Source organism: Scardinius erythrophthalmus, assembly GCF_964197995.2.
Source record: "Scardinius erythrophthalmus genome assembly, chromosome: 25".
NCBI classification, from domain to species: domain Eukaryota; kingdom Metazoa; phylum Chordata; class Actinopteri; order Cypriniformes; family Leuciscidae; genus Scardinius; species Scardinius erythrophthalmus.
In genome coordinates this window covers 17,421,588-17,445,898 of record NC_138245.1, presented here as the reverse complement: position 1 = coordinate 17,445,898, position 24,311 = coordinate 17,421,588, and the positions used below count along the sequence as shown (strand labels likewise).

At 38.2% G+C, this 24,311-nt stretch overlaps 1 protein-coding gene across 11 annotated transcripts; it reads left to right on the top strand.

Moving 5' to 3' along the window:
• The first annotated feature begins 1,754 nt into the window (after nucleotides 1–1,754).
• Nucleotides 1,755–23,298, top strand: dido1 (death inducer-obliterator 1). 11 transcript variants are annotated; one of them, XM_081357749.1, is made up of 17 exons: nucleotides 1,755–1,926; nucleotides 4,059–4,102; nucleotides 5,885–5,998; nucleotides 6,328–7,231; nucleotides 9,173–9,518; nucleotides 10,861–11,076; nucleotides 11,561–11,771; nucleotides 14,518–15,088; nucleotides 15,624–15,783; nucleotides 15,916–16,032; nucleotides 16,124–16,231; nucleotides 16,509–16,665; nucleotides 16,802–17,288; nucleotides 17,385–17,532; nucleotides 17,634–17,723; nucleotides 17,866–18,061; nucleotides 19,119–23,298. In XM_081357749.1, exons 3-17 carry the CDS (start codon nucleotides 5,917–5,919, stop codon nucleotides 22,808–22,810), a joined length of 7,485 nt encoding a protein of 2,494 aa, XP_081213875.1. In that variant the 5' UTR covers nucleotides 1,755–1,926; nucleotides 4,059–4,102; nucleotides 5,885–5,916; the 3' UTR covers nucleotides 22,811–23,298. The 11 variants fall into 11 exon arrangements, with proteins under 11 accessions (XP_081213875.1, XP_081213881.1, XP_081213877.1 ...); XM_081357755.1 differs by having other exon boundaries at nucleotides 16,124–16,279; XM_081357751.1 differs by having other exon boundaries at nucleotides 10,858–11,076; nucleotides 16,124–16,279.
• The last annotated feature ends 1,013 nt before the right edge of the window (nucleotides 23,299–24,311 follow it).

Genomic DNA, 24,311 nt, shown 5'->3' with positions numbered 1-24,311 from the left:
AAAGTGACTCTTTGGGTCTGGCTTGTGAGAGGTTAAACTTGAGTGTTACGGGTTTGCCTTCAAGGGTGATTAAGACTATTCAGAATGCGAGAGCGGCTTCAACGTGCTCTGCATATGATCGGAAATGGAATGTGTTTGAGCGATGGTGCACACATTGAAACAAATTAAGTTATTTGTTTCATGGCCGAGGGCTCAGTCTACCAGATGTATGGCTACCTCATGGGCACTATTTAAGGGCATTTCTTTTCAGGACATATGTGCAGCAACAAGCTAGGCTTCACCTCACACTTTTGTCCAATTTTATAGACTGGATGTCACAGAACCATAACTGGCTCATTCCATCCTATACGTGTGTAAAAAACACTCATTCATCATGAGGTGTTTTTTAGTTTTTGTTTTATTCAAGAATTCCTCCTTGCAGCTGCACAGAGATATGCTGAGAAATGAAGTGGAGTCCGCTAGCAGCAATATATATTAGGGAGGCGGGAATCCTGCATCACGGTCGTGATTGGTCAGATGTGGTGTAATTGGTAATTCCAGGATTGGTCACGCCTGAGACATCTCCCATAGTGCAATACCTCACTTAATGTTATTTTGATTAAAGATTAAAATGTTAAAATAATAAGGATGTGCACGGAAAAATTATTTATAATAAAATTGCCAATACTCCATAAAATATTAGAATGATCCATTTTGATTTCATGGTGACTTGAGTAGACAAAGTTCAACCTGCCAGTCATAGGGTCTGTCCTCTGCACTTCTTGTCTGGTTTGTCCAAAGACTTTATATATAGAAAGAAGAAAGATTGTGCACTGGTATTACTATGAATGGGAGAAAGTGCAATGCACAATATGGTGGAATAAGTCCACTTTCTAAATGAAAGAGCCAATCGACTGCTTTAGCTCCTGCGCATTGACTGCTCCAGCCTGAAAATGTAATGCTATTTAAGCATAAGAATTTATGATACAGCTGTTGTCAGATTTCAATGGTGATTTCAAATACGAAAAGTAATCTTATAAGCTTGGTGAACAGCTTTGGAGAATTTGATGTTTCCCCATTGAAAGAAATAGGATCTGTACTTGCTTGTCTGAAACAGCTGCCAGAGAGGAGTTTCAAAGATGGCTGCCGAGTGAAATGATTTGCCTGAAAGGGACTTTGGTTTGGCTCAGCTACCAATTCAGACCTCAGAAGACTACTGCAGAGAGAATCATCGGTACACCCCTTCTTACACTCCAAGAACTGTACTCATCCAGAGTGAGGAAAAGGGCTGGAAAAAACCCTCTGGACCCCTCACAACCCGGCCCCTTCCTCTCTGCCGTCTGGGCGGCGCTACAGAGCACTGAGCACCTGAACAGCCAGACAAAAGAAAAGTTTCTTTCCTCAGGCCATCTACCTCATGAATGCTCCCAGTTTCCAATAAGAACACGTGCAATACCCAATTCTATTTATACTTTTATCAGTTTAGGATATCATACCTCTTAATCACATTCCCTTATAAAATTGTAGCCTATTTATCGGTAGGGCCTACATTGTCAATTGCCTTTTTTGTCTGTTTATATATTTATTTTTCTTTTATTCATTTATTTTATTCTTATTACTCTTGTCTTAATTGTTGTCATTCAGAATGTGCGCTTCTGTCACCGAGACAAATTATGAGTGTAAGCATATTGACAATATAGGCCTATTCTGATTCTGAAAACTAGAGGGCGCACTTCTGCATGTCAGATATCTGAGGATGATGCAATTTCACCCCCACGACACAACGTCGCTGTCCTACATTGTAACTTCAACTTCGAATGTGCTTCGTCTCACGCTATCTGGACTGGAGCTCTACGGGCAAAAATCCGCCGCCATCATCAACAAGAAAAGAAAATGGAGGTCATACCGTTGCATTGACCGTACGCCAAACGACATTAATGATAACAAGTAAGTATGCATTTCCAGTTGTAATGAGCACTAGTGCATGCTATTTCGCTGTTCATTTGTGCTTAATAAAAGGCAGAGATGCAGACACAGTTTGTCATATTTACATCAGTGAAACTCGCGCTCCAGTAATGGCGCCACGAGCCTCCGTATTTATTTTGATACGATAAGAAAAGATTATTCCAGATGGAGAAAACCGACCTGGGATAGAAGAATAAACAGCTGTATTTTGGTTAATAGCTGTTGCAATGTGATGCCTGTTTTATGTATGTTAATCTTATTTTATTACAATTTGACTGTACGTTATTTTCTTAAGCATTTACATATTGCTATGTAACAGTTAACGTTAACGTTACCCGATTGCATTATTTACGTCTTTTAAAACTGTGATTGAATTTTTATGCAGTGAAGTTTTGATTTGTACTGTGTCGACAAAGTGGGTGTGTGCGGTTCTCTGCAGTAACGTTTAATGTGGTGCACAATGTTTTTGTGCTTTTAAGTCTAATTTATCGTAATGTTAAGTTTGTTTTTGTATTTTTCTGCATGAATGGAAGGATTGGAAAGCTAGCACTTGCAGATACGGATATATAAGTTATATGTGTGTGACATACTTTTGAAAACTTGTTTAAATATTTAAAACCCTTAGCATGTAATGCATGATTATGAAATCTCTCTCAATTATTTTGTCATTTAAATGATAAAAAAAAATTACGCGTAGACTATAACCGCTTCTCACGTGGCAGCTCTCCGTGACCGAAACCTACCAGTGCTCTTACTACATGCAGGCGAGTCGGTTCACGAAAGTGATTCCCTCGCGACACTGTGGCACACTAAATAATATACATCTATAAAAAGCATACTTATCAATAACATCATAATCAGCAACATATACGTAAATAATGTTTTATTGGAACGCCGGGACGTTGGAACCACGTGATGGCGTCATTGCTCGATGACGAAAAACGGCAGTAAGAGCTGTTCGAAAGAACCGATTCGCAGAAATGTTAGATTTAGCTCCAGTACTGCATGCAGTCCAGTCAGAACTATATTAGTAATATTCAACGCTATATACACACAGACTCTTATGTATAAGTCTAAGGAACAAAATAGCAGGAGTGAAATGATTTCTTATGTAAGAGACAGTGAAATGGAGGTCGTGCGCTAGCTATTAGCTAAAGCTAACGGGCAAGTAACAAATCTCTATTTAATCCTGGAAGCTTTTGTTTTATCTCATTTTGCCGCCTTTTCTTTACTACGCTTATGTGTATTTTACAGCAAGTAACGTTAGGGCTTATAGTTTTGCTGAGTTGCTCGTGTCAGTTTTGTTGGCGTGTAGCTACTTGTTACTATGGGCGGCCATTGCAGCGCACACAGTTGCATTTCTTATTTATTACCACTAATGTTGTGTGCAGGAATGCTGTATTCATAAATATTACTTACCACTCTTTCTGAAAATGCATCATCTTTCCTTAAATTAGGTCTACACTTGTCTAGACAAGGGTAATTTTATGGATCTCAGGACAATTTTAATAACTAGGCCTTAAGCACATTTGAAACGTAAATTTTCTTTTCATTCTTATTTGTTGTGTTTTGTAATATCTCAATATTTGTGGTTAATGCATTACGTGTTTTCAGTACCTTAAGTCGGTTGGGTCTATTGCAGTAGCCTAGTTTATGAATATTTTTGGTGTTTGAGCTAGTAAGGATTCAAGTATATGGCATATTTAATTCTGTAATAGAATGTCCATTTGTTTATTCTATTCAGGTAAACTGGTTATTTTTGCAAAAAATTATATTTTATTTTATTGATTTATAGACATAATAATTAGCAATTTATGTCACTCTTAGACATCTATCCAATGTTTTTTACCAACAGTGTGCAACATTATGTGACATAAACTTGCGTATTTTTGTTTAGTTGATCTTGTGTAGCAGTTTGGTACATAATTGGAGAGCTTATTTTTTATTTTTCTTGTATAACTTGGTCTAAACTGGCTGAATAGGAACATAGATTACATACAGAAAAAGAGTTATGTTGTGCTCAAAGGACAACCTAGCACATTGAGTTGACCACCTTAAAATGAGAGGTCAAGTTTTCATTGCTAATTTTTAACTATTCTTTTCGCTGTTTATAGATCAGTATCTTAAATAGAAGAGTTCCAGTCATCATAGCAAACAGGTACAGCATTTCACTACTGTTAATATGAGAGACTGCATGTTTTTTGACAACTGAAGTCCTACTGTTACTGTTTATCGTAGTGAGAATGGTTGACAGTAATTGTGTCCTGGAAACTTATAAATATGACTTTACCTCCATTCCCAAAGGCATGTTAGAGAATGCAGGTGTCTTCTTAAAGCAGGTCTGGTTTTCGCTAGATTGCAGTGTTAAAGATGTATACAGCCTTTATTAGCCTAGGCCTAATCGTTATTAATGCAGCTCTTGTCAAATAAAATGATCTTCATTGTGATATGCTGCATCATGCTGAGTTCTGTTAGCCTTAAGCCAGATATATTTGATATAACTATCACATCATACAAAAAAGTCCATCAATTGCAATTGTATGAAACTCAAAATAATCAAAAGTAGTTTTTGCATAGTATTATGAAATTAATTCCTAGTGTGTAAACATGTCAAATGAATTAAACTGAATGATGAAAATTCAATGCATTGACTGTGTAATTCAAAAGTGCATTATAATTAGACTACTAGAATAATACCCAATGTAATAAATGTATTACACTGTTGTATGAAACTTAAAATACACAATTCAATGGTTAAGGTTTTCAGTAGTAATACAAACTTGATATATGCATGTCTATTTATGTCTACTTGAAAGAGTGTATTGATTAGTCTTTAGTCCTTTTCAGAAGTTTCAGGAAAAATATATTCAAACTCAAAATGCACAAACTTTTTATGATGAAACCTTTGTCTATAAATTAAGTAGGTATGTTTTCAACTGATCCTGCGCTTATTTTTTAAGAATAAAATAATTTTATGGAATATTTGACTACTATTCCACTGATGTGATATTCTATTTGATTCTAATTCTTGTGGTGTGTGTGTGTGTAGACTTGAAAGAAGTCTTGTTCACCAAGGCTGCAATTGTAGTTAAAATAAAATATAGCTAAAAGTGTAATATTATGAAATATTACATTTAAAATAATTGTTTCTATTTTAATGTAAATTATAATGTGTTTTTTTTATTCTTGCCATGGCAAAACCTCTTTCTTTTTTTAATAAATTCAATGTTTCCTTGCTGAATAAAAGTATTTTCTTTTTTTAAATCTTATAAAAAAAAAACTTTTGAACTTTAGTGTGTGTTTATATGTTCAGTTCAGTGTACCTATTTTACGCAACATTTACACAATTCATAAACTATTTAGTTTTACTGTATAATTGACAATGCTGTGAGTAAAATTTGGAATTTACTTGTGGGAAATGGTTAATATTAGTATTATTTGTATATGCAAAGTTGTGCATTCAGGGGGCGTCATTCTCTGAATTATACAGTTTGAACATGTTCTAGATATTAATTATATTAAGATATTTAGAAATATTTATTTAATGTGATTTAGTTGAGAGAAGCCCAGTGTGCTCTGTATGAACAAGAAGAGAAAAAGTTTCTATCAGTGTCATGGTTTTGTTCTTGTTGTCTAAATGGTTTAGAGAATTTTTTACACATCCTTAAATTTCTATATAGTGTATTTTAATTTGACTACACCCTGAATGCAATAGATCAAGGATGGAGCACTTTTAGACATCTCAAGCATGTTAAATCCTTTTTATAGGCCTCAATACAATTTACTAAATGCATGCATGGCACATCCAAAGGAAAGGCTCATTGGCACCTTCTACTAGGATTCCACAAGGCTTCAGCTGAGAAGACTATTCGCTTAGGAATTTGTAATACTCTTTGGGAGTTGTGATCTCCATTAAATCTTTGTTCTTTCTTAATTATAGATATTCTGTTTGAAAAATAGTGTCTCTCTGCTATGGAGGAGAGTGTGAGCCCTGAGCTGGCTCAAGCCCATGAGCCTGAGCCCAGCCAGGATCCTGTGGATACCAGTTCACAAGGTACCCACGGCCCACTCCACCATTGACTCCAATCAGGATTTCAAATTGGGAAATTATTGAAAGGATGTAATCATTGAGATTTAAGAGTTCCTATCTATTCTGTGCATGCGCTGGAAAACATTAAATGGATAAAAGCTTTTTTTAAAGCTTCTTTTCAATGTGTGGTGTGACGTCACACCATATCAATTAACATGTTTTTACTGATATTCCACCTGCATTTTGATTGATTTATCAGCTTGGATGTATATATCAGAGTTTTGTTAATCAAATTGCATATCTCTAGCATTTAAACATTTATTGTGAACTAATTTTGCACATTTCACACACAGAACCAACATCAGTCTCAGACCAAGTCAAAGATCAAAAAGACCAAGGTGATGTTAGTGAAGACAAATTAGAGGACCCTGACAAATCCACAAAGCCCTTACGCGAGTTTAAGAAGACTTGGGGCTTTCGTCGGACTACCATTGCTAAGAGGGAAATCCCTGGAGAAATGGCAGCGGAGACTCCAGAGGGCAAGGGCGCCCCAGTGCGTCGTAGCGGCAGGCAGGCAAAGCGCACGGACAAACTGGAAGAGTTTCTGGTCACTGTGAAGCGAGGAAGAGGAACGGGCAGGAGAAGTTGTCCCTCACGACTTGAGGGAGGGGATCCTCCATCCCAGACCCCAACCGATGCTGAAACTGCTTCCGAGGCCAGCTTTGACGGAAATGCAGAAGCCAAATCAGAGGAACAGAAAGTGGCCTCACCAGAGAAAAGGGGCCGGGGAAGGGGGAGGAGGGCAGTGACGCCTAAAGCAGCCGGAGACTCGGTGAGTGATGATGGCAGCTCTGAAAACGAAGATGAGGCTGAAAGTGAAGTAACGAAAGAGACTCAAGAACACGTTGAGACTGAGGCCAGTGCTGAAGATGGAAAGGATGTGGAAGCAAAAAAGGAACAAGCGATGGATGTTGAGATGAAAGAAGAGGAAGATGCGGAGGAGGGTAATAAGAGCAAAGAGAAGTCCTCAAATGAGTCCATAAATAGACGTCCTACCAGAGCAGTCAGTAAAGATTCTAAAAGAGACACTAAACCCAAAGTAGGAGTGAAGCTCCGCAAAGAGAAGAAAGAGAATGAGGAGGAGGAGGAGGATGATGATGACGATGATGATGATGAGTCGTCGTCCAGTGATTGCGACAGTGATGGTTATGACCCTAATGCACTTTACTGCATCTGCAGGCAGAAACACAACAAAAGGTACGTGTCTTTGTTAAAGGTGCATGAGATACTTTTTAGCTGATATGCTGGATTCTGGGTGAATTAAATTTGAACTGATGCATGTAGATTTAGCGGAGAAAAAGACTAAGAAACAATGTTTTTGAGATGTAAATAATTGTAATAATATTTGTATATAAAATGGATATATATTTTTATATGTCCAAGTTATTATAAAATGACTAAGAATATTAATGAAATAATTAGTTTTAATTATTTTAATAATATTGGTATACATATTAATTATATACAGTATATGTAGTTTGTTTAATATTATGCACTTTTGTGTTAATGTATTTATCACTTGCATAAAATTAAAGAGATTTTACGGAAGTTAACACTGTGAAGTACGTACTAAATGTAAAAAGAGCTCTTATGTGAGTGTGATCAGCAGAAGATTGAGAGTACAAAGGAACAGAACTCAAGTGTTTTTATACCTTGTAAGTTTGTGCACATGTATTGCCCAGTGTATTTAAAACTAAATCATGAGTTTCACAGAAAGCCTAAGCAGTCAGGCCAAGGAGGAATCAATATGAGTGCTAGTAAGTGTTTTGTGTGCTAAAACTATTAGGTCTTGTGCAAGTTATTGGTGTCATGTACATCTTAAAACTAAACTGTATTGGCATTGCCCATAGTAAGTATGAGTTTGACACAAATGATATCTGTATTTGATTGACTTGTGCATCTGAGGGTGTTTTCACACAGCAGATATAGTTTGATGTGGGGGACACACTGTGCGTGTGTTGCATTCCAGTACAGATTTTTTTCTGAACAAGCTCATGATTAGCAAATACACAACAAGCTTTCATTACATCTTGAGGTATTCTTTTAGTTGAAAATATTAAACGATGGGTGTAAACAAAAGAATATATAGATCGAAGCAGATTTATCTGCCAGTTATCGAGTCAGCACATGGTTATTGTGTTTAAATTATTTTACATGTTCATGTTGAGGAAAACGAATATCCACATGCTCAGGTGAAAGTCTGATCTTGTCTCCTCAGTCTGATAACAATAAGGCTGGATGCAGAGAAAATGCGGTCCGCCGAAAGACTCTGCAGGGACACAGATAAAGTGCTAAGCAAAGTTTCTTACAGCACTTTGTGTTTTCTGTTCTTAAACCTGTCTCCCTCGACGTAACTTAAAGGAAGCATGTGTCTCGATCATTTTGCTATCAGATAAGTTATCTTCACGGCTCGTTGGGTACAACTGCGCTTACCTGCAGTTGTGAATGTCTTTCCTCGTTCGACTGGTGTTTGGATTTCATGTGATTTCATGGTGGTGATATGATAAATCTGTTTCACCCCACAATGTTTCCACACGACAATGTTTCTACACGACGTGTTGATCCATTTGATCAAAAGTAATTCTATTTTGTAAGGCCATTTAGTAAAATTATTTTGATCGAAGACGGCGACTTTCTGTGATCAATACAATCAACTTGATAACCAGCTCCACAGCGCCACCCAGTGTATTTAGTTATAACTGAGTTTTAGCAAGGAAAAGCAACATATGTAGCGCAACCCTAATTTCCAATGATATATGACCTATACTTTTTAAGTTGCGTTGTTTTTACTGTTTTCTATAATTATTGTGTTTCATAAATCATCAGCAGTAAGGAGTTTGTCGGATTGCAGAAAGTGTTTTAAGCCCAAGTTGAAAGGGTCAAAATTATGAGTATCCTGACAAGAATGATTGATACAGGTTCCATAATTCTGTATGGGTCCATCCGATTTCTTTGTTAGTAGTTCATTTAACACTTGAATATTGTTACACACTGTCCTTATCAGGCAAGATGCAAAAAAAGTGGCATGTGTTTGTTTGAAGCAGATTGTCCTTTGCTTCCTTTCTGTTTTTGTCAGCCGAGGTTATGTCTCTTGTGGATTTAATGATTATTGAGGGTGTTTGATCATTGTTTGCATAGGTTCATGATCTGCTGCGATCGCTGCGAGGAGTGGTTTCATGGCGACTGCGTTGGGATCTCTGAGGCACGTGGCCGACTGATGGAGAGAAATGGAGAGGACTATGTCTGTCCAAACTGCTACACACAGAAGGGGCAGATTTCCAAGTCCGGCTCCTCCACAGCAGCTGCAGAGAATGGCAAACGGCCAGTAGCTGGCCTTCGTAAAACTGAGACCGGTCTCACTACAGCATCTAGCACTTCTGCAGCCACCACAGAGGAGAAAGCTTCTGATGACCTGGGTATCAAGGGCAGGATCGAGAAGGCTACCAATCCAAGTGGGAAAAAGAAAATAAAGATTTTCCAGCCGGTATGTCTACGTATGAAACACGAGTTTGAATACTGCACTGTTGTTTCTTTTTTTTACACATTTGATTTCATGGTGTTGAAGAATACAGGTTCTGGATACAGTTATCAATGCTTGGTGCTTCCATGCTTGAATTTCAACAGTTAATTATCAGTGACATTTTTTTAAATGATAAAGTTTAATTTTAATTTAATGTAAAATTGCAACATCAATTTCTGATTCAGATTATTCATACAATTGCTTTGTCAATATTTGGCGTTTAGCTAATTTAAAAGCTATCATCTGTGTGATTTTTTTCAATGTTTCATTGTATAATATAAGCATGATTACCAGGTTTGACCACAACATTTTTTAGCTAATGTTGGGAAAACATCAAAAGGAAATCAAATGGCAGCGACAACATTTGAGAACCACACTTTTTAGCACCAGTGCAAAGCATGAAAAATGTTTTTATTGGGTTTCATGTTGTTTTCTCAACTGAATACCTTTCCTGCTAATATAAATGGGGGTTTGTAACAACCAAATCACTTGAATTTCACCTCCTAAAGGCATCTAATTATGATATCAAGATATGGTAAGTTTTCTTTTTTTTATGAATGTAATAATAAAGAGATTGCCTCATTAACAATAAAACTAAAAGGTGTCTTTAAATGAGCCACACTTAAATACATTTTGAAATCAACAATATGCAAAGACTAAATACTATTAAAGTCTAATAATTGATTCTAAATTATTTGATGTCATAATATTTGCTCATCTTTTTTGCTATCTTATGTATTTCCTATATCTTTTAACAACAGTTGCAAAATTCTATGGTTTTTGTTTGAATTGTTTGGTTTTTTTAATGCTGAAAAGTATAACAAAAAAAATTATTCAAAATATTCACAAGTGGGTTAGCATGCTACTATTAGTATTGCTGCGGTATATAATATCTGTTGAATACCCAGATGAGCTACTTGAGTCGCCAAAATGTGCAGTATACAACTGAGCTTGTTGCTTTTGGATACTGTATTCTGCAATGCAATGACTTGACTTTATTTCTAATGCCATGCATGACCTTGGAGTTAATATTAGCCAAAATCATCTTTGACTCATTTGATCAGGACACAGAATGTTCAGACATTTTTACACAAAATTGAGTTTAAAATTATAAGTAAGCATTTTTAACTAGATAGCAATGTATTGTTGTCACATGACCACATGAAGTGCCATTTTTAAAACTAATAGCGGAAAAATACTACTGTTTAGCTTGCTTAAAAAAAAAAAAAAGTACGCTACAAACGGTGTAGATCTACTGCTGTAATGTAGTGGCCGCAGAGGTTTGACATCCCTGAGTTTTTAGCAGGTGACTGCAGTTGAGGAATCTTCCCTCCCAAAATGCATCGGCCCTGGCTGTGAGAGAGATGCCCTCCCTGACTCTGTCTACTGTGGGAACGACTGCATACTCAGACATGCTGCTGCCGCCATGAAGATCATCACCACGGATGGAAAAGACTCCAAACAGAAAGAGAGGGGCAAACCCAAAATGCAGAAAAAGACCACAAATAAATCACCACAGAAGGTATTATTAATAGCCACCTAATAATAATCATGCAATATTCAGTTTATTAAGGCTTTAATGGTAGGAAATTATTTTACACCAGTTATGGCTGAATGACTGTTGTGTGAGGATACACTTACATTAGTGTTTAGGTGTAAATTGAAAAGTTTTTAATCCAGTAGTTGCTAATTCAGGTGCACGATAAATCAGGAAAACAGGTATTGTATTTGCTCTTTTTCTATAAAGCTATAGGTCATTTAAATCTTCAATTCTCTATTTTCAATAGATTTTGCTCTAAATGTAAAAATTATTGTTGCATTTTTAATAGTGTGAAATAGCTGATGTTTTTCCTCAATGTCTTAAAGCAATTTAATAAAAAATATATATTTAAAATATATATTTTTGTGCTTTATATATTCAATGTGCTGTATATATATATTATTTTTTTATTTAATTTTTTTAATAGTTTTTTAATGCTGACAATGCTTTCTGTTCTTGTCTGTAGAGGAGTTCTGGACCAGAAAGGAGGTCCTCTAACCAAGGTGAGGAGGAGGAGTCAGAATCTGGGACTGAGGAAGAGGATGATGATGAAGACAAGCATGCAGAGGAGCATCCGCCCCCTCCGGCCATGTCATCCTGGTCCAGTGACCATAATTACATTGCAGTAACGCCAGAAAAGACTACACCCATATCAGCATCTGTGTTAAACAAAGCGTGTATGTATCTCTCTGAGGGTTTTCCACATTTTTTTGACCTGTCTCTACCAATGATGGGGGTGTTGAACTGTCAAGAACAACTGATTGAAATTGTTGCAGCCTAAGGGGATTCAAAGATCTAAAAATAGCAGCTCTTTTCTGGTGTAAATTGGACTGAAATTGAAATTACGTGCCTTTATAGGATTTTAGCGCCAGAATTTTAGCACAGCTATAATTATGGTTTTGAGCTGGACACTCTGCTACATCTTAAATATTTTGTCAGTGTTTAAGTAACACTACAAGATGCTAATATTTGAAAAATACCTGTATCAGGTCATTCAGAGATCCAGAACAGGTAAGTTTAAAATAAGATAAATATGGTAAGTATTTATGATCTAAAACGCATAAAGACTGTATTTTACAGTCTATTTATAATTACTTAATCTATTTTATCTAACCTTCTCCGGCACTAAAAAAGTGATCTAAAAATTTAGATCCTATGGATCTGAGCCCAAACTGTAGTGCCTTGCCGTGAAATGCTTTTGTAAAGCTTTCTGATAAACATCTACAATGTATGTGCATGTGAATTTGAGTTTCTCAATGTGTGGAATACCATTGCCATTTATCTCCAATCTCTGCCGTCATCGGGGCAATAACTTCATCCGAAACGCTGTACTGACCGCACACCTGATCAGGTAGGTTTTGGTGTCTTTTTCTCCTGCCCTCCTCCCCGACTAAGAATAGAACGTCTCTGATCACATGGACATTTGACTACAGTCCTGTTACATAATAACAAAGACATGTAACTTTTTAACTAACAGCTTTTAGTTTGATATTTCCTTTGACTTGCATGCACTGCATTTATAAATCTTGAGTGGACAAAGTGGCATTCAAAATAAAGTGAAATTGCGGATAATACTCTGCTGCCCCTGTGCTTCAATTGTGAGAGAAGTCTGTTTATTGGATGACAACATGGGATGTCATGGCCTCTGCCTGCTTTTGGCCTTTGTCAGCCTTCCGCTAAATATCACAGTGTGTTTTGCAATAAGAAGCCTACAGTCCTTGGAGCCGGCCTGAGAGAAGAACTGTGGCGTTTCAGAAAAGTCCAAGAGCCCAGAGAGTAAGCTGATGTAATGAGGAACCGTAATGAAGAACAGCTGAGGACGTCATTATCACCCCACAGCAGACAACGACAGAATTCACATGCCTCATTATTGCAGCACACAGGGATATGTCTAGCTTTGTTTATACATATACACAGAATGTAGAACAATGCTGATACTCTTGTCTTAATTGCATATTTAAATATGAACAAATTACATATTGAGAGGTTAGTGTACTTGTTGAAAGCTGAATGCAGTTGATTTGATGCAGATTGAATTTTGTTTTCTGCACTAGTAGGAATGATTGATTACTGGAAAGGGCAAGTTTTCAGTTTTCCATATGCAAAAACAAAGGAGGACACCTTAAGCTTAATGTGAGGTTTGCTTGATACCTGAAATTATGAATTAGAAAATCAAAAATAATGCCAATCATTTTTTTGTCTTTGTCCCAGCAGCTTTTTTAAAATGGATGAATGACATTATGAATTAGTTTACATAAGGTTTCCTTGGATGGTTTGTGTCTTTAGTGTTGATCAAGATATGGAGAAATTTGTCTGATAAGAATAACACATGAATGGGATTACTCTGATGTTCTGTAGTACATTGTGTACCTTAACTTGAAAGTGCTTTTTAAGGATGCATTACTGCAATACAAGGGAGCTTAGGTCCACTGTGGTTTATTGAACACTGGTTATATGTTCAGATCTCTAATCAAATTGACTTGTGTTATGTAGCTGGTAAAATATTAATCCTTTATACCCCTGGTTTTATAGACAAGGCTTAAGCCTTGTCTCAGACTAAAATGCATGTTTGAACTGAAAGCGTCTTGCACTGACATTTCTTAAAATGTCAGTGCTATTGTTTTCTCAAGATGCACACCAGTAATGTATTTTTTCCATGGCACGTTTATAAAGCTACTTAAGTGTCCTAACTAAGGCCTAATCCTGGCTTAATCTAAACCCTGTCTGTGAAACCAGGCCATAAAGTCCTTATGTAATGTTTCCTTGAATTATTACATCACGATTTCCATTTATATTCTTCAATGTGCTGTATTGTTGCACATTAACAGTGCTTTCAACATTTTAATTCATATAATTGATTTAATATTTATTTTGGTTAGTGATATAATGGATAATTATTAAAAACAAGGCAGCAGTGAATCTTAATTTGGCTCATGTGGTATGAACCCTTCGTATTTTTCTTCAAATTTGTCATATTTAAAAAAATATGTAAATTTACATACCAAATAATAGCTGCTATGTGCTCCAGTTTGTTGGTACATTATTTATGCTACCCAGTCACTTGCTGATTATTATGATTAATAAATTGTTTAAAGAATATAATTAAATATATACAAATACATCTGACTGGTCAGGTAGTCCTTAAACTTGCTTAAAGATGATTGTAAAATATTTTCTAAAATAAAGATTACATGTTCAACATTTTGTTGTTTGTGTCTTTAATCCAATTCTTGAACTGGTAATGGTGGTCTTCATATTCAGTAACTTGAGAAAATTATTACAGTTTCAAGGCAAGGCACTACAATTGTGCATTTCACACTAATTTTTTTTTTTTTTTTTTTTTTTCGCAAATGAAGAGCTATTTGGAGTCATTTTGCCATTTCTGCATTCATGAATCCTTTTATTCTTTTTGTTGTCCTGCAGCTCCCCAAAAAGACAAAGAAAAGGAGGGCAATGAAGAGGTCAAACCAGAGAAGGAGACTGCATCCGCTGACAAGAAACCCCCTGTTACAAATGTTGCTCCCAAAGGTGGGAAGAAGTCTCCTGGCTCCAAGGGGACAAAGGCTGCTGCTGCTGCCACCTCTCCTCTTCCCAAAGGCAAAACAAATGCAGCACCTTTGAGCAGTGGCAGAGAGTTAAGAAAACAGCCAATACCGCAGGGCAAATTGAAGAAGCCGGGACCTCCCCCACCACCAATTCCGGTTTTATCTCCTTCAGGCCCCCCCGGATCTCGCCACCATGCCTCTGGAGCTCTTCGTGTTGGCAAAAGCACCTTTACTATCCCAAAAAAACAGCCACAGGCAGGGCCAAAGGAGTCTGCAGAGCCTGGTCCCTCTCCTACCTCTAGAACCCCACCTTCCTCAGTGTCATCCACCCAACACCCATTGCCTAAACCAACCCAGCCCGCTGCCACTTCTGCTCCTCCACAGCCACCGCCCAACAACCAGATGAGATCCAACATCAGACGATCACTGACTGATATCCTGTATAAAAGGTGAGCGATGATTCAGAGGTAGAACGTTTACTTCGTGCTCATCATTTTTATCTCATGAACTATTGTAGCATCTGTTAATATCTAACCTGATGGTAAACATAAATAAGAAATAAATACACATTAAAATGTAAAATCATTTAGATGAACTTCTAATTGAATAATAGTAAAGGTGCACTATGTAACTTAAGTGCCCTAGTGGTTAATTAACAAAATGCATGCTCTCTGTTTATGTGTGGGTTACTCTGGTGTGGTTGTCATCCTGTTCTGCCTAAAATAGTATGAATATAAACACTTATTTTAGGCATTCCATAGTGATTCAGGATAAGACAAAAACAGTTTGGAAAATGTATTCATGATGTATTCGCTCATTATACAAATTGTACTTTTCCAACAAGAACATTTACACTCATTTTTTAGTAGGTTTAAATGTTTGCCTTTTAAATGTTCTCCTGAATAGTGATTAAATATTTTATATAAAATGATTTTTAATGTCATTCCAATAATTTGCATATTTAAATTCATTATTGTGCCACAGAGTCAGTGACAGTGATGATCTCTCCATGTCTGAGAGCGAAGTGGGAAAGTTGGCCGTCAGCATTGAGAAGGAGATGTTTAACCTTTATTTGAACACTGATAACAAGTACAAGAACAAGTACAGGTCCCTTATGTTTAACCTAAAGGACCCCAAAAACAAGGTGAGATACTTTTTTGTATGTTTATTAGAGACAATTATGATCAATTGTAATGTAAATATGCATTTTTAGTAGCTTTGTGAGATGTAACAATGCTGAGAGTTGTATTTTTTTTTTTACTTGGCTGTGTGGCAGGGCCTGTTCTATCGTGTGATTGGTGGCGAGATCAGTCCTTTTAGGCTGGTGAGACTGAGTCCAGAAGAACTTCTTTCCAAGGAGATGTCAGACTGGAGAAAATCTGAGATCTCTGAGGTAAAACAAGATAGAATTTGTTTGGGTGAACTCCCATTGAATTATGCTATTTTCATGCTCTTTGCTTAAACTTAAATTCTTTTTCCAAAAGAGTCTGGAGTTAAGTGGGAGATCCCAGCCCAAAAGTGGATCTAGACAGGAGGGTGCTGCCCCAGATGTAGACATGGAGGAAGCTCCTCCTCCTATGTCTGATGGAGATGTATGTATGCCTGCCACTTCCCAATCTCCCTACTTGGCTTCTGCTGCTGTAAGTGCTGGCTTTCTTGCTTTCCTGTTCTGTCTTTTCTTCCACACACCTCTCTGAATCCCGCTCTCATTTCATTTTCTTAAAGTGACTCCCTGAATGCATAATTTGTTCTCACACCTGTCAACTTGATCTTATTTTGTCTTTTCTTTCACATGGATGAGAATAGTTTCCTAAAGTATAAAATTGTTCATTGACCCTTTCATTCTATGTTTGTCCTTGTTTTGTGCAGGACTCCCAAGAGGACACACGGCCTACTTCTGCACAGCAAGCACCAGTCAATGCTGGTAAAGGCAGCTCAATGCCAGATATCTTCAGTATTATGCTGAAAGACACTACAGCAGAGCACAGGGCTCATCTCTTTGACCTGAACTGCAAGATCTGTACAGGTGGGACTATATCACCAAATATAAAAAGTCACATACCCTTAAGATTTCTTGAAAAGTGCCTACTACTGGTTGTATTATATACACCTATGATCTGTCTAACAGCTAATAATTAAATTACATGTTGCTAATTTTTCAGGCCAAAAGTCTGCAGATGATGAACCACCATCTAAAAAAAACAAGATGTCTGTGCCTAAAAAGCCAGAGCCATCTTTTAAGTCTAAACCAGAGCCACGACCATCCAAATCCCCTGCTGATCTCCCTCAAGTTTCCTCTCTTTCTGGTGTTGAAATGCCTTTGCCTGATTCTACATCTGTGATGGAGGATTCAAGCGGCGTATTTCCTGTGGTTCAGCCCCCAGTCACTGCTGCTGCACCAGCAGTCTCTTCCGTTACAATAACTCGAAGGGATCCTCGTACTGCTGGTCATCGGTCTTCTGTGCCTCACATAGTCCCTGATATTCCTGCTATGCCGGCAAATATTCCTATCTCTGTTGAACCTGTGGTTGTAGAAGCAAAAGGTCCTTTGCCTATGCCCCCTCCTGCCCCAGCATCTCTAGCCAGAACTGTGATGCCAAAACCAGCCTCTTCACAAGATCTGCGCAATTATGGCTCAAGTACTACCAGGTGCAGCATATTTGACATTAAGTGTAAAATGCTTTTCTTTCTACATTATCATTTTAGTAAGTAGTAATATTTGTAAATCTGTTGTATTTGCATCAGTGTGTCAGAGCCCACTCCTGAGGGTGAAACCGCTTTGTTCTTGTCTGGACAAGAGATGATGTGGAAAGGATTCATAAACATGCACTCTGTTGCCAAGTTTGTCACAAAAGCCTATATGGTTTCAGGATCATTTGAGCATATTAAGGAGGTTTGTTTTCTAAAGATTTTCTTAAAGGTCTTCATAGTAGGTTGTTGGTTTCAAGTTGAGTTATCGATTCATTTTAACAACTGTTTTTATTTTATTTGCAGGACTTGCCTGACACCATTCATATTGGCGGTAGAATATCACCACATACGGTTTGGGATTATGTGGGAAAGTTGAAGACTTCGCTGTCAAAAGTATGAAAAGAAAAAACAAATTTCAGTTGCACTAGAATCAAATTCAGAACTTAGAAAGTCAAGCCAATTTATATGGTACTTAGCTTTATTCATGTGCATCATTGTGATTTCTGTTTTGTGATGCTGAGTTTTCTTTTTTCAGGAACTGAGTCTCATTCGTTTCCATCCAGCGACTGAAGAGGAGGAGGTGGCGTATGTTTCTCTGTTTTCTTATTTCAGTAGCCGTAAGCGGTTTGGAGTAGTGGCAAACAGCAACAAACGCATTAAAGACCTTTACCTCATCCCTCTGAGCTCAAAAGACCCACTTCCTGCAAAGCTTCTGCCATTTGATGGACCAGGTAAGCATGTACAAGGATACTATAAAATCTCTTTTTTTAAAGAATCATCTTAGTGTCTTCCCCAGACTTTTAATAAAAACTGTTTTTGTTAACATAAGGTAAGCATGATTAAAGTCTGTCTGTATTTTAACTCTTTATTCTGTAAATGGGAAGCTTGTTCCACAATTTACAAAATGGAAAACAATTCTTGGCCATATCAAACGTGCTACAAAATGTAACTCATACAATGAGTTTCTTCCAGACAAAGTTGTTTGTGTGCTTATTTTGGTGTGTTCTTAATTCTGTCTGCAAGTTGTCATGTATTTTATGACTTTCTAATAAAATATATCATGAATCCAAGTTCGATGTCCTAGATATTTGTGTCTTAGCCTTATTTTTTCAGGTTCATATTTCATTTTAAGAGCAAGTGTTTAATAATGGAGTTGCTCAAAGTGACTACCTATAAATGTAATATATAACTTAAGGCGTATAACTAATGCAATCTCACTGAAAATTACACTTCAAAATGAAAGTGCTGCCATTTATGCTGTTTGCCGTTGGACTAGCTGTAATATCATGGCAACCATGGTAAGTTATATTCTGGACATCATCCTGTCTTATAAGGAAAACAAATAAACCTGCCCAAGGAGTGATTATGATCCTGAGACAAATTGCATACAGTTTTGTTGATTAGAATTGTCATTATTGGCACAAGTTTGCCAGAGGAAGAAACATGAGCAGTGTTGTTAATAATGAAAGGCTATTCTATCTATATATTTTATATAATTAAGAGCTTTTATGGTGTGTAAGAAAATATTTATGCTAAATTAACAAAGCTTGTGTGGTAATTACTAATTTAATGCATCACAAGGATAATTTGGATGTTACAATAAAAAACTAACATAAGAATAAGTTTGGAATAGGTAAGTTTTAACAGTTCATGTTACCAGTTTGTAGTATGTGGAACAAGCTCTCTTAATGTGCATTTCTTACCTCTTTAACATATATATAGGTGTTATATCCTAAAGATCCCTTAATCATAGATTTATATGAAATAATGTTTCATCATTTTTTGCAGGTCTGGAACCAGCTCGTCCCAATCTCCTCCTGGGGTTGTTGATTTGCCAGAAGGACAAGAAGCGTCCTGGGACCCCTCTGGAGAATGAGGAGAAACGTTCTAAAACTCTAAGAGATGATGAGACAGGCCTTCCAAAACCATCCATTATTGCTAAATCTGAAATAAAACAGGACAAAGTTCTTCGATCTAGTCTGGATGCCATAAGCACAACTCCCCCAGGCACCCCTCCACCCTTCAGTGCCTCTGAGTCTTTAAGTTCTATCTCTTCTGTGTTTTCCATACTCTCCTCTGTGAAAGCACCTGGTGTCAGCACTAGCACAGGTAGTAATTCTCCATCCTCCAATGTCTCAGCACCATCTACAGCCACTCCACTTCAGACTATCCTGAAAACACTTTTTGGTAAGAAGAAGCAAGATTCTGATGTCTCGTTATCACCTTCAGATCAAAGTACTGTAGATGTCTCTGTGCCCATGCTGGATCCAATTGTACAACAGTTTGCAGTAGCCAAGGGTAGAGAAGTAGAAGTGCAGGACGATAGACCATATGATCCCGAAGAAGAATATGACCCAGCTGTTGGCTATGGTGCAGAAAATACCCACAATACAACAAAAGTATCTGCTGTCATTAATAAAACAGAGGTCACCTCTATGATAGATGATGTCGCTTATGACCCTGAGGATGACTCTCTTTTTAATGATGCTGGGGTTGATCCAGGTGCTAAAAAATTAACTGAGCATCAGAGCAAAGTGCTTGAAGACAAACAAATTGAGGAACAGAAGCACGAGGAAGCAGCTCATCAGCAAATACCAGAGACTTTGATTTCTCAGCCTGTTACATCTCTTTTAGCTAACAGTCAATTGCTGCAGCTTGGTAAAAAGGTTGAAGAGTTGGTGGCAAAGAGTTCAGCTGCTCCAGTTATTAACCAGAGAAGAGACCCAAGGCAGAGTAGAGACCCTAGACAGGCAGCTGCAAATAGAAGACAGACTTCTGATTCCACAGAGACAGAGGAGGAATCTCCTGTTACTACAGATAAAACATTTCCACAAGAAGCTACAGTGATAGAGACATCACTAACACAAACTTGCACAGCTGCAGACACACAAACTGCACAGCTGGACTCTACTGAAGATACATCAGTAGAGGATGCAACCGCAGATATTCCCCTATTGCAAGTTACTGCCACCTTGGATTCGGTGCAGCCTGCCATCCTGCACCCAGAAGCATCTAAGTCTGAGGAAGAAACTGAGAAGGAGGAAGCAAGTAAGAGTGAAGTGGTGCCTTTTCTTGATATAGAGAGCACAGAAGTTTCTATTCCGTTACTAGGAGAAAAGATTGACCCAGAGTTAGTGGAAAGCTACATGGAAAACGAACCTGAAGAGGAACACAAAACGAAGGATGATCCTATTGAATCTGAGATTAAAAGTTTTGAGGAGGTTTGGCCTAATTCTGCCAGTATTTTGAAACCTGATTCATCCATTGGACAGTCTATTTTAAAAGCTGACAAAGTTTCATCCATTGGGCAGCCTATTGAGACCACTGCAACCACATATTATAACATTTCAACAATCAGTACTTTATCTACATCTGTACACTCAGTAGTGCCACAAGATGTCATCCATGACAGCTCATCTTATATGGATTCTCACAGTTCCCATATACAGCATATATCAACAACAAACCCTGCTAACATTCCACCTCCTATGTCTTTTCCTCCTCCAATTGGGCCTCCACCTATTCTTGGTCCACCTCCAATGCAAGGCCCACCACCAATGCCTGTTCCACCACCCATGCATCTCCCTCCGCCAATGCAGATCCCCTCAATGCAAGGTCCACCTCCTCCCCGTGGGGATAATGATCATTCTCAGTATCCACTACCTGCATCATATCCACCTTTCCAGAATCAGTGGGGTAGCAGTTCTCAGTTTGATGCTGCTCCAAGAGGTCCACCACCTCCAAATTTTACCCCAAGAGGACCACCTCCATTCCAACCAATTGGTCAGAGAGGACCTCCTCCTCAGATCTTTGATAATTCTATGAATTCAATGCCCCCTCAGCATATTGGACCAAGAGGGCCACATCCAGGGCCTCCACTACCCGGGCCACCCCCTCCCAGCTTTGATGGACAAAGGTTTAATGGGCCTCCACCCCCCTTTAGCTTCTCTGCACCTAGGGGCCCACCTCCACCATTCCCCAGTCCCCCTCCAAATCCTTTTGGTAATAGAGCTCCAACACCATCCCACTTCCCAGGGCCAAGAGGCCCACCTCCGCTTCATAATATTGGGGATCATGGCCCTCCATCTAACATGTCAAGAGGACCTGGTGATCATTTTGAAGATGGTGGCAACTCTTATCATCAGGGAATAGAGAAGCCCCAGATACCCTCACATGGGCCTCCTTTTAGGGGACCACCTCCAAACCACTTTGATGGACGAAGAGGACCTCCTGGTCCTGCAGGTGAAATGTCAGGACAGCGATTTCCACCTCAAAACCAATTCCGTGGTTCACCTCAACACAGGGGATCATTTGAGGAGCCACGGGGAACTTCATCTCAAGACTTTGAAAGGCACCGGGGACCATCAGTTCAGCAGTTTGGTGGCCCGAGAGGTCCACAAGTAGGACATTATGATAAGGAAGCTGTTGGCCCGCCAGCACGATTTAACTACAATGATGATAGCCCAAGTGATGTTAGAGATGTTAGACCTGTTCGTGGACCTCTGCTTCCAACACCACCTGAAGGTCCCATCCCAATACAGGGTCGTATAGGTGGACACAGCCCAGACACCCACCGCGATGACCACTGGAGACGTCACTCACCTGAAATGAGGAGGCGAAGCAGTTCCAGCAGAGACAGTGCAGAGCCACATAACCGTCCAAGTAGATTTGATGGTGGTTCGCGTGACAGAGATGCCCCCTCAAGAATGTCTGAAGAGAGGCAGCGTGACTTGTCTGAGGATAGGAGGAGAGACAGAGACAGAGAAGGTGGACATGGTGGAAGGTCATGGGGCTGGAACAGGGAACATGAGCATGAACGGGGCAGAGAAAGGGATCGTGAAAGAGACCGGAGCAGGGAACGAGAAAGGGAGCGGGGTCGCAGTAGGGAAAGGGAAAGAGAACACAGTAGGGAGAGGGATCGGAGAGAGTCTGACCGATACGGAGATGGAGACAAGAGGAGAGACCGGGATCGAGACAGAGACCGTGGCAGGGAGAGAGATGAAGACCGAAAAGACCATGACCGAGACAGGGAGAGAGATCAAGACCGAAAAGACCATGACCGAGACCGGGAGAGAGATCAAGCCCGAAAAGACCATGACCGAGAAAGGGAGAGAGATCAAGACCGAAAAGACCATGATCGAGACCGGGAGAGAGATCAAGACCGAAAAGACCATGACCGAGAAAGGGAGAGAGATCAAGACCGAAAAGACCATGACCGAGACCGAGCAAAGAACAGAGACAGAGATAGAGATCGTGACAGAGATAGAGACAGGAGAAGAGAACGTTCAAGGAGTCGGGATCGAGAACGTGTAAAAGACCGTGAGAGAAGAGATCGGGACAGAGAACGGGACAAAGACAGAGGCAAGGAGAAAGACAGAGACAGACGGGACAGAAGCAGGAGCAGAGAAAAGAAAGAGGAAAGAAAAGAAAGATCTGACAACTCAAGGGCAAAGTCTACAGAATCTGAAAACCCATCATGAATGTCATTCATCTTGACTGTTAACTGACACACTTTTTGTTTCTTTCTAAATTTGCATGGGTTTGAACGTTGCGTTTGAAAGTCCCTTTTGTACTTTCCTTGCTGAATATTTTATGCTTTTTACTTACAAGTCCTTGTTGTTGATAACATCTTCAGGTGTACTTATGTTGTGATAAGTTTGTCAGCACAACATACTCTCCCTGTACTGCTATTTTAATGAAAACTTCACAGATCTTCACAGATAAAAAAAAAAAAAAAAAAAAGACATGTAAATATGTATGTTTGTGTATATACAGGTATGTTTTTAACTACTTTTTTTCTAAATAGAGAAGTCATAAGCCATATAGCTTTACAATTGTTTAAACGAAAAGGTCTTTATTGTAAAAGCTTAACCACCGTTTCATGAATATGTCTGAAGGCTATTGTTATTGATTGACCTGAAGGCACTCCAAATGTTCATTTCATTTGTTCAATAAATTCTGTGATTGTAAAACATATTTTTGTTTTCTTTTAAGGTTTTGAGAAGTTTAAATAGTTTAGATTAGAAGATTTTATACATGGTTAACTTGTATGTAGGTTAGATTGTATGGATAAAAATAACTTGCTCTTTAAATGGTTCTAAATTGAGTATGTCAAGCAGGACATATTTAAATTCATATTTAAATTAGTGATTTAATCATTTTGCTACCTCATGCAAGCCACTTAAATGGACTGCTCCTATTCCTACAACTATATGGCTTCTTACTATAATTTCATAATCCTAAACTGACTGGCTAAATCTCACAATTATTTTATAGGACAATTATTTCAGTATGTCAATTTATGTCTGACATTTAAAGTAACTTGCAGTTTAAATTTACTTGAGAACGAAAGTAAAACTTAAAGGGTTAGTTCACCCAAAAGATTTTATTCTGTCATTTACTCACCCTCATGTCGTTCCAAACCCGTAAGACTTTCGTTCATCTTTAGAACACAAATGAAGATAATTTGAATGAAATCTGAGAGATTTCGGTCCCTCCATTGGTGGTCTACAGAACTACTTTGATGCTTCAAAAAGTTTGTGAAGAGATTGAAAACTAATCCATATGAATTGAGCAGTTTAGTCCAAATTTTCTGAAGAGATGTGATCGCTTTATATGACAAACAGACAGAATTTAGGCTTTTATTCACATATAAACAGTCATCACACACATTAGTAATGGTAAATGGAAGCTCAACCATGCCTCAATGTAACCTGCAACGAAGCTGCTGATAAATCTCCACCAATAACACACAGACCATTTCTCAAGATCAGGAAAAATATTAATAAAAATGTTTATTTATTTAACAATAATAGTTAATGAACAATAAGCCATTATACTAGAATACAAAGTTTGTAGAATAGCAAACAGACAAGCCAACAATTGAGTCAAAGTACAAAGGTTAAATAAAAATATAAAGTTATAAAACTTAACTTTGCCCTCAGTCAAAACTATTTGATCAGAAACAAATAACAGATTTGT

What these genes read in the sequence shown, in the direction of transcription:
- dido1 (XM_081357747.1), top strand. Translation starts at nt 1,797, where the DNA reads ATGTGCTTCGTCTCACGCTATCTGGACTGGAGCTCTACGGGCAAAAAT. An exon ending in AGGCAGAAACACAACAAAAG is followed by an intron (nt 7,232 to 9,172) that starts GTACGTGTCTTT and finishes TTGTTTGCATAG; the next exon opens with GTTCATGATCTGCTGCGATC. An exon ending in TCTGCCATTTGATGGACCAG is followed by an intron (nt 18,062 to 19,118) that starts GTAAGCATGTAC and finishes CATTTTTTGCAG; the next exon opens with GTCTGGAACCAGCTCGTCCC.